Raw genomic sequence first — 10,728 nt, 5'->3', positions numbered from 1 at the left:
GTACAGCTCAGTGTCATTAAATATATTCATACTGTTCGCCACGATCATCGTCATTCATCTCCTGAACTTTTTTCGTGCTGCAAAACTGAAATCCTGTACCCGTTAAACAATAACTCCCCATTCTTCTCCACCCCACCCCGACCCACCCCTAGCCTCTGGAAACCATCATTCTGTATTTCTGTTTCTATGAATTTGATAAGGGTTTTTACAGAGCTAGTCAATACACATTTACTATTCTGTGCAATGGGGATTTAGCCTTGAACAAAACAACTACAATCCCCACTAAGGAATTACATTCTGGTAGAGGAGACAGATACCAAACTTATTAACAAATAGAAAAAGCATTTCAGGCACTGATAAAGGATGCTGTGAGGAAACTAGAAAACCATGGTAGAAAGCAAATGGAAGTGCTGCTTCTGCCAGAGTGATCAAGAAAGACCTCTTAAAGAGGGGACAATTGAGGTGAGACATTTCATGTTGAAAAGGAGGCAAACTATGGTAAGATCTTCGAGAAAGAGTATTCACAAGACAGAAAACTACCAGAGCAAAGGTTCTGAGGTGAGTGGGAAATAGGTCATGTTAGACAGCAGAAATGTGGTGGGAATATAGGTGACCACATTGTGCTTGTGTTTTAAAAAGATTGCTGTGTGCAGCTTGGAAAATGCATCGGAGGGAAAAAATATGACTGTTGAAAAGTCATTAGGTAGGCAATTGGTCCAGGCTACAAATGATGGTGGTTAGGAGTTGAATGAGACAAAAGTGTGCACATTCGGGAAATATTTAAGAGGTATAATACTGAAATGAACTGGGTATGAGGGATGTGAGTAGAGAGAGGGAGATACTAGACTGGGAAATGACGTTCTTGCGGTCTTTCAAGTGTGAGATTGTAGTGGTTTAACTAAGCAGAGGTAACAGAGCTAGAGAAAAAAACACCAATTCAAGAGTCCCCCGTTCTTTTCTTTTCAACCATCCTTCGTGGGATATGACTTGAAGTTATACCCATTCAATCATTCCCTGGACATTTGTCAATGTCCCTCTGAAAAGCCAAAAAGCCAGAGCAGGGCAAAATCTGGTCAAATCATAATCTCCCTTGTTCTCAACATTATCCTTCTATTGAACACTTCTGAGATTGCATAAGCCTATTAAGGTAACCATAACAACAGTTGACTCCTATTGAGATAGCAATTGGTTGAAACCTCGAAGTCAGAGATTGTAAACATGAATGCCTGCAGGAGCCAGGCAGGTAAATGTGAGAAGCTGTGGGATGTAATAGGAAGGGGTGGGGGTGACGGTAAACTGTAGAGTGTTGGACCAGTCAAATCTTATTGCACTTCACATTTTTAAGAAGTCTTTGTGCATTTAAAAATGTGGTCTGCAAGTTATATTTAGCCTGTGAATCACGAATGTGCTGACCCCAAAGATCTTTGTACATATACTCAGCATTTGGTCTTTCCCATCAAAGCCTATTCACCCCCTGCCCCAAGTTTTAACTTAAATATATTAACTTGCATTCTACTGGCTTTTGGCCAATTATTAAATTGATTTTGAGTCTTTTCTCTATCTGGTTGCACGTTAACCTCTCCTAGCAACATGTAAGCCTTCTGCAAACTTGGTAAGCAGAGATTCTGGGTCTTATTCCAAGTCTGGGAGTGATAAACTCCTGGAACAGGGCGGTACAATATGCCTCGGTGACATGCAATCATTTACAAATGGAAGCCTTTTGAAAATGAAGGACTATAGAGAGCCGACCATTTCCTGAAGGGTCCCCACGACCTCTGGCCACCCCAGATTTACCAGGATTTGGGAGGCCTTTGCTGTAGAAGGATATGAATTAGGGACTTTTCTCCTTGCTCATGCAAATCTCTTCCTTGGAGCTTTTGTCCTTTTGAGAGAAGAAGGTGCCACTTTACAGATCACTTAGCAAGAATTGTGTCATGAGGAAGTGTATGCAGGGCACCTAGAGACAGAATATTTCCCTGGAGAAAACCAAGAGGGTGACACTCCCTAGAAGTCAGTGAAGGCAAGGGCTGGAGTGAAGCGTCTCTGAAGAGGCAAGAGGATTTCAAGAAAATGATGCCTTTTTTTCACTTGCTTTTTGTGTTGGTTGCTGCCCCAGGTTGGTGTCTTTAACTTTGGACTCATATCATGTAGCTTTGAAATAATCACTTGGTTTGCTTTTACTTTCTTTACTAACTTCTCACTGTTGGTCTTAGAAGTTGCCATGCACTGGGTTGTTCAACATTGGAAAGTCTACATTTCAGTCAAAATGTACTCTCGGATGCAGTTGATATGATGGTAAACTGGTGCAAGTTCTTTGGAGGGCAATTTAACAATATCTACCAGCATTTGAAATCTGCAGTCTCAGAGCCAGTGCTCCACCTCTGGGAACATATTCTATGGAAATACTCTTATAACATCATAAGGATATATGTAGGTTTATTTGCAATAACAAAAGCTAGAGGCAACATGCATGTCCATCAATACAGGATTAAATAAATTGTCCTGCAGGCATACTATGGACATTGGAGACATTAAAAGAAAGAGGCCGATCTGTGTGTTTGATGTGCAGTTAAAAGGTAATCCAAGTTGTGTACTATGGAGTAGAGACAGGATGTCCTAAAACTCTGAACTTTTTTATATTGTTTGATTTTTTAAAATGAACATGTATTACATTAAACTAAAAAATCAAACCCAAGAATTTAAAAATGAATTACCCAAATTTTGAATGCATAATACCAAGACACTGGTTTAAATGATTTTTTTCCTTACTGCATGGATTGATTTCATAAAATAACTGAATTGATGAATTTAACCATTTGCTTTAGAATCAGTCACTTCTAGAATTGGGTAAAATGAGAAATGTCGATATCCAGGGACGATGGATTTGGGCATTTTGGGAAAATTGTAAGGGCAAGGGTCCCGAGGCAAGACCTGCTTGATATGTTGAAGGAACAGAAAGGCTTGTGTGGCTGGAGCAGAGGAAGTGAGGGCAAGAGTGGTAGAATATGAGGCCAGATAAAGGGGGACTTGATCGTCCCTTGGAGCCTGGAGTCCAGCATATGAACTTGGCTTTCACTCTGTGTGAGATGAAAAGCTGCTAAAGGATTTTGAGAGTGATATTACCTGATTTCAGTTTTAGTACATTGTCATCTCCACTATTGGTAGCTCAGTCATGTAAAAGATGCTTATTGGTATTTTCTTACAAATCTAAGTAACACTTGTATTAGTTTTCTTTTGCTGCTGTAACAAATTACCACAAACTTTGTGGTGACTGAAGACAACATAAATGTGTGACCTTCAGTCCTACAGTGGGAAGTCTGACATAGGTCTCCTTGGGCTAAAATTAAAGTATTGGCCTATCAGCCCATTTCCTTACCTTTTCCTGCATCTGGAGGCCACCCACATTCTTTGGCTAGTCATTCCCTTCCTCCATGTTAAAAGCCAGAACATTTGCATCTTTCCGTCCATTGTTTACATCTTCTTCTGACTCTCTTCTTCTGCCTCCCTCTTCTACTTTTAAGGACACCTGTGATTACATTGGGTCCATCCAGAGAATTTAAGATAATCTCCCCATCTCAAGATCCCTAACTTAATCACATTTCAAGGTCCCTTTCTCTATGTAACATAACATGTTTATTTAGAGGTTCTAGGGATTAGGAAGTGAATATCTTTGGAGTGGGGTCATTATTCTATCACAACCACAAAACATCATACTTTGCTAAATAACCACAAACTCCCACCTCAATATACACACATGCCCCTAATAGAATGCAAATTTCAGCTATGGAGAAAAATTCCTAAGACTTTGAAGTGCTGGTCCAGAGGGAAATCAATGAACAGAAATTAAAAATTTCCATTTACAAATTTAATCATTAAGAAATTTTCAGATCATTTTCTAAACAGAAAGGCTGTATTGTGACCTAAAGCACACATTTGGAAGTAGAAGAGAATCTGTTGATTCAGAAAACAGGATGATGAAAATACTTATAACTGGAGAGAGGTTGGAAACCATCTTTAGAAACAGATTCATGAAAAAACTCAGAGTTAAGAAAGATGGATGGGGGTGGGGAGAAAGAAGCATTGATTCTCCAGTACTTCAGTGCGAGAGGACACCATCAGGTAAAGAGGTGTTATGTGTTCATAGATGTTAGTTGGGTCTGTGCACAGAAGTGGTAAAAGCCGAAGGGATATGGGTGGGGCACTGACAGTGTCTGCTTCATTCCTCTTCCTGGATACATCACACCTCCTATTAGGCTGGGAATGTCTGGAGGTGAAAGAAGAAAAACATGTGAGGCTCTTATTCATCATTGTATAAGAGCATAAATACAAAGGGTGCCAAAAAATGTACACACATTTTAAGAAAGGAAAAAACTGTAATACTCAATATATACCAATAACAAAAGATGAACACAGTATGTTTGACTTCTACAATTACAAGAGGTGCTCAAAGTGGTTTCCATCAGCGTCCAGTCACTTCTGATTATGACAAACTACTGCTTGAGCAACGTTGACTAGTGTCCACTTGTATCGCTGCGCATGCCGTTTTAATTTCTTCCCAAAGTACTGCCAATGTAGCCTGTTTTCTATGGTACAGCACATCTTTTAAGGTTCCCCATAGGTAGAAGTCAAGGGGTGTTAAGTCACGACAACGTGGGGGAAACTCAACCACACCTCTTCATCCTATCCATTGTCCTGGCAAATTCTCATTGAGGTCAGCTCTCCCACCTTGGTGGAAGTACGAGCGACAACCATTCTCTCGCCATTTCCTTTGACTGTCCTGCCTGTTGCACGGTGACACTGGAATTCAATTGATTAATGCCATCTTTTGAGTGAACATCATTGCTTCCATAATTCAATTCAACTTCGAAAAATAATCCATAGATAACATCTCTTAAAATGTGTACATATTTTTTTTTGGCACCTCTTACTGTGAATGACCATTGCAATATTCTGTGTTCTGTACATTGCAAAAAAATGATTGTACAATACCAGGCTTACCTTAGCACTCAATAATTGCTTGGCCAGCTAAATTGGAACAGAGTTTTCACTTGAGAATGCAGAGTCAACAGGACGTGAATTGAGGGCACTGTCTTAATCTTTGCTTTTTACAAGGATATTTTGGGAGTCTAGTTTTAGTCTGCCATAGCTAAAATCTTCACCATAAAGGCCCAGCTAAAATTCCAGAGGGAGCAGAGAACAAAAAAAAGAGAGGGAAAGAAAGACAGTGAAAAACAGAGTCAGAGGAGGCCAGCCCAGGAGGGCATATAATGACTTTTATCTCCGAATGCATTATGACTTTGAGCAGTGGGTAATTTCCTGACACTGCAGGGCTAGACAGAAGTTGTATGGAATAATGTCACTTAGGGAACCATTCTTACCCACATTTCATGACTTGTGTCTACTAAAACTTAGAATGAACTGATGTAAAAAGAAATCCTGCATCTCCCACGAGAGTAAATGACAAATCTTTATTAAGATAATGGCCAATCATCTAAATTTCTTATCTCTTAAATGTAGTAATGTGCTTTTCAACCTAGTTCAACCAAAGAGGTTTCTTATCAAGCACCAGTTGACTTCTAGCTTCAGAGAAGATGGATTGCTTACCCAAGTGGCCATGTGGCCAGTAAGAGGCAGAACTAGGATCTAAGTCAAGGCCTGCTTGATTCAAAAGTCCATTTCTCATGTGACCCCTCTCTTTCCTCTTCAGAACTATTTCTAACAGTTTGGTAAGAGCATTCTCAAAATTTGAAATTCTGAGGACTTGCTTTTCCCAGTTTTTATCCCAAAGAACTTCACTCTGAATCATGAAATCATCTCTGTCATTTAAGAATATGCGACTTGGATTCACATGTTTGGGGTTCAAATCCTGACTCTATCATTTGTTAGCTGTGTGATTTAAGGCCATTTAGTCTTTCTGTACCTTAGTTTTCTTCTGTGCAACATGGAAGTGATAATAATAGTACCCCTCACCCCAGAGTTGTTGCAAGATTTAATGAAAAATTTCATGTGTAAGACTGTTTATATATGGTCATGTATATTATTTATTATTCAATCAACAAATATGTATCAGGTGCTGTTTTTAGTGTTCAAATAAACACATTCCTTGCAGTTAGAGTTTGTGGTGCCCTGGGGAGTCACACAATAAAAGTCAATTATATAATACAATGTCAACTGTCCTAATGGGGTGACATGGAAACACTGAGAAGGAGTATCTAATCCAGCCCGGGAATGTCAGGTCAGGCTTTCTGAAAGAAGTGATATCTAACAGGCAACTGAAGGATGGGTAGAATCTGGGGATGCGAAAAGTATTTTAGAAAAAATTTATGTAATTGTCCAGAGATGAGCTAGAGACGTGGAAAGAAGGTCAGGAGAGTGTGAAGAAGGGAGAATATAAAGATGAGGCCAGAGGAATGAGCAGGGGTCAGACCCAGCAGGACCAGAGACCTTTCCAAACTTTTCCGTTGTACATTGCAAACAATGGTTATATCATATCATCTTAGTTTGAATGCTCCTGGAATTAGAACCCAAGAAGTACAAGGAACTTCTTTGGGAGATGATCCCAGGAAACACCAGCAGGGGGACGAGAAAATGAGACAATGAATGGAAGGCAGCCAAGAAGGGGTGTGTTATCAAGCCTGTGAGCGGCATCCTACTGGGGCCTCAGGGATCCGATGTAGGCGCACACACACACACACACACACACACACACACACACACAGACACACACCCTGAGTTCCTGAGTTACACACACTGAAGGATGCGTGAAGGTTGAGATGTTTATCCACCAAGTCACTGCTGGCCGTTGGTTAAGGGCTGCTTCCAGGGACATACGCTCGCTGCCACTCCAGCTTGCCCTGTGTGCAGGCAAAGCTGCCACCCAGGTAGAGCTGTACATGCGCTCAGGAAGTCGCCTTCTGCATGGAGACGTGAGGATGGATGGAAGGGGGGCTAGACACTGAGCAGTGGCTACACATTTCTGAACAAGTTTAAAAAAAAAAAAAAAAAAAAAAAAAGAAGAGAGAAAAAGAAGAGCAGCCCTGCCTGGGAGACAGTTCTCCATGTGTCTCTTGCCTTCCTGTGCATCGGTGAGCAGAGGTACTGGCTGGCTGTGTGCTGGACTCTCTTTTCAAAGATGTTTAAATAACGTCAGGGAAAGCATCTTCCTGTGGGACAGAAAATGGTTTGTTTACTGTGTACGAAAATAAAGCTGTTTTCTCCCTCCAGGGCAAAGATCAGGCAGGCTCACAGCTCATTTTAAATGATCAGGGCTCCCTCAGCTCAGAAATTCTCAAATGTGACACAAGGCCCCTGCAGGCCAAGCATCCACCAGGTCCCCTCTGTGCTGTCCCCAGGGGGCCTGAGGAACAAGGGGAACCTATGTGAACATGAAGCCTATGCTGCTGTGGTGCCAAGAATAACAAAGCCCTTTGTCCCTGTATCAGTCAGCGCAGGCAGCAGTAACCAAGTACCAGAGACTGGGCGGCTTCAACAACAGACACTGATTTTCTCAGTTCTGGAGGCTGCAAACCTGAGATCAAGGTGTCAGCATGGTCAGGTTCTGGTGAGGGCTCTCTTCCTGGCTTCTTCACTGTGTCCTCATGTGGGGGAGAGAGAGAGAAAGAGAGAGAGAGAGAGAGAGAGAGAGAGAGAGAGAGAGAGAGAGAGAGAGAGAGAGAGAGAGGAGGGAGGAGGGGAAGAGGGAAAGAGAGACATCTGCCTCTTACAAGGCCACAGTCCTATCAGATATTGGTCCCACCCCTATATCCTCATCTAATCTTAATTTCCTCCTAAAGATCCTATTTCCAGGATCTTTGGAGGTTGAAGTATCAATACATGAATTTGGGGGAGACAAAATTCAGTCCATAGCCTTCTGTCCAAATTCAACGACCCTGATTGAAATGTTAATCTCATTCAGATACATGCTCGCAGACACATCCACAATGATGTTTGGCCAAATGTCTGGGCACCTTGTGGTCCAGTCAGGTTGGCACATAAAATTAACCCTCACAGTCTTTGACCAAAGAGGCTTGTGCGTTCTGCCAGCATCCATGAAACTGGGCAGGCTGACTTGTTAGCTGCAAGTAGGGGAAGTGCTCAGATCCTGAACAGTTCTTGACCATCCTACCTAAGCCTGCTCAACTGATTTTATGACTTTTAATAAAAAAGGAACTGTTTATTGTGCTTTTCCTTTGTGGTTTTCAAATATGAAAGAGGATGGGAAGCATTGCAAAAATCTTTATAAAAAAGTAAAATTTTGTGTTTCCTTTAAGATGTTCTAGCTTTTCCAAATTTTGTCATCGAAAATGCCAGTCCTCTTCTGGAAAATGCCTCTGAACACACCCGGGTTGCCATAATCACTATGCCTGTCTCACCTCCCACTTCTCTGATTGGAGATCCTATTATCATTAATGCGAATCCTGTAGTCCATCCATTTGTGCTGTCTCGTCGATCTACACATCAGTGGGAGGTAAGTATATAGGCAAACAGTACCATCACTTGGTACCACAATGGTTCTAAAATGAAACTACCAGCCTTTCCCTTCTTTCCTTCTACTGTATATTATTTAACACCCACTCATTGGGACCCCATTATGTGCCAGACACTCTAAAGTCCTTGAGGATAATAGCAAGATGAATTTATTTTTCAGATATCTATTGAGGACCTCCTTACACACAGGGCAAGCGTCCTTACCTTCATGGTGTTTACTGGTTCATAGGAAGATATATTAATCAAGTGAATACTCACACAAGTATAAACTCATAAGTGCACTAAAAGCCATGAAAGACAGGCCCACAGGTCTGAGAGTGCACCAAAAAGGCACTTTGACTTATCAGGCTTCCTGAGGAAGAGCTATGAAAAGCAATCTTTAGAATGAATATGAATTAAAAAGATGAAGAGAACAAGAAGAGGATGCCAGGTAGTGGGAACAGCATGTGCAAAGGTCCTGTGGCAAGAAGGAGTATAGTGATGAGCTGGGACCAAGAAGAGGCCAAAGTGGCAGGAGCTTAAGGGGAGGTGCAGTGAGAGATTAGATTGTAAAGAAGGTGGGAGACAGAGCCTGCAGGGCCTGTGAGCCACGTTAGGAAGTTTTGTTTAACACTCAGTCCCTCTGGGGTAAAGTTCAGGCAGGCTTTCTGCTGATTTTAGAAGATTTGGATTTCCTGAGCTCTGGGTTCCTCAAATACAGTGCACACCCAGTGCATGCATAGCATTTCCTGGGCCCCTCTGCATACTCCCATGGGACCTAGGAGCAAGGAGAACCAACATAAACTTGAAGTGCATGCTGCTTGCTGTGCCATGAGTAATAAAGTCCTTAAGAGCAATGCGTGATTTCCAGCAAAGGGTCTTATGTAGGGGTATCTGAATTGACTCCTAGCTTTAAGAGGTTCGAAAAGTAGTAGGGTGGAAAGACACCTAAATGACCAATCATGGTATGTCATGAGAGGCAGTATGTGACAGTGGCTAAGAACAGGGACTCTGGAGCCAACTGGCCTGGTTTCAGAGCCGGGCTTTGCATGTATTAATTTGGGCAAATAATGTCTCTGTTCCAATTTTTGTCATCTATAAAATGGAGATAAGAACAACCGCTGCCTCCCAGGCTGTATTAAATACATAAACTACTTAGAACAGTGGCTGGTATTAAGTCAGTACTCTATCAGTGTAAACTGTATTATAATTGTGATCTGGGCCAGGTAGCGGTTGGCCCAAGGAGCCGTCGTAGCTCAGGAACAACCCAAACAGAAAGCTTTACCCCAGAGGGATAAAGCTAACCACTTAGGTTAGCTACCTAATTGGTCAGATGCTAACAATTTTTCAAGGGGACCCAATGAAACATCATGACATCAGAGGGAACATCTGCAAAAGCCTAGAAGAGTAAAAATATGGCCTCCATAAAGACCAAGTATTGGTACGGCTGCACGAGTATGAAGGAGCAATTAGCCAGAGGTGAGTTAAGGAGAGGTGGGTGGAAGCACCTCTCAAAGGTGTCGTGCATCTCAGGTTTTACCTTCCAGCGAGCAGTTTCCCCAGGACACTGTGTCCCTGGCTTGGATTGTCGGACCTGCGCTGCTTCTCCAAGTTTAATTCAACTGGGGCTTTCTCTTCTCCAGTTAGCCATCCTGAAACCCACAGCCAGCGTTAGCTCCTTTTCCTCTGGGAATCAGCATTTTCCCATTTGCATATAACAGGAACCAACCCAAACTGACATAAGCCAAAAGGGAACTTGTTTAAAATCTGAAATCTTCAAGAAAGTAGATCTGACAATACATTAGGTACAGCTGGATTCATGATTCAAATAACGTGATAAGGACTGTGTTCCTCTCTGGTTTTCTCTGTATAGTAACTTTCTCAGGCAGGCGCTGTCCGTGTGACTGCAAGATGGCTGCCAGCAACCCCCAGGCCAGGTTCACTTCCCAGCATTCCATTCAAAAGTCCTGAGATTCAATCTGATTGGCTTGGCTTGGGTCATGTGCTCACTATAAACCAATCACGAAGACCAGTGGAATGCGATATGACGACTGACTTAAAGGTGCGTCACTGCGTCTCACCCTGGTTGGGAGCACAGCCTCACTGAGACCAGTGGTGAAAAAGATGGAATAGCAAATAAAAACTTGGACTCAAATAAAAAATGAGACTGCTGCCAGAAGGACAGGAGAAATGATTGGGTGGCAGATGACAAATGTCCATCATAGGCTCCATTACACCTCTTATTACACTACATTACCATTC

The 10,728-nt window shown here is 42.1% G+C and overlaps 1 protein-coding gene across 1 annotated transcript in view; it reads left to right on the top strand.

Moving 5' to 3' along the window:
* The first annotated feature begins 1,737 nt into the window (after positions 1-1,737).
* The window catches only part of LOC109445755 (cadherin-related family member 3-like), an 88,239-nt gene continuing 79,248 nt past the window's right edge, over positions 1,738-10,728 (top strand). The window contains exons 1-2 of the mRNA XM_019728383.3: positions 1,738-2,116; positions 8,271-8,467. Of these exons, the coding sequence (XP_019583942.3) occupies positions 2,071-2,116; positions 8,271-8,467 (243 nt within the window). The 5' untranslated portion in view covers positions 1,738-2,070. The remainder of the gene's footprint in view (positions 2,117-8,270; positions 8,468-10,728) is intronic.

Source organism: Rhinolophus sinicus, chromosome 5 (assembly GCF_057876585.1).
Source record: "Rhinolophus sinicus isolate RSI-liver-muscle chromosome 5, RSI-T2T, whole genome shotgun sequence".
In the NCBI taxonomy this organism is placed as follows: domain Eukaryota; kingdom Metazoa; phylum Chordata; class Mammalia; order Chiroptera; family Rhinolophidae; genus Rhinolophus; species Rhinolophus sinicus.
The sequence above is the reverse complement of the archived record's forward strand: the minus strand, read 5'-3'. Positions and strand labels throughout refer to the sequence as shown.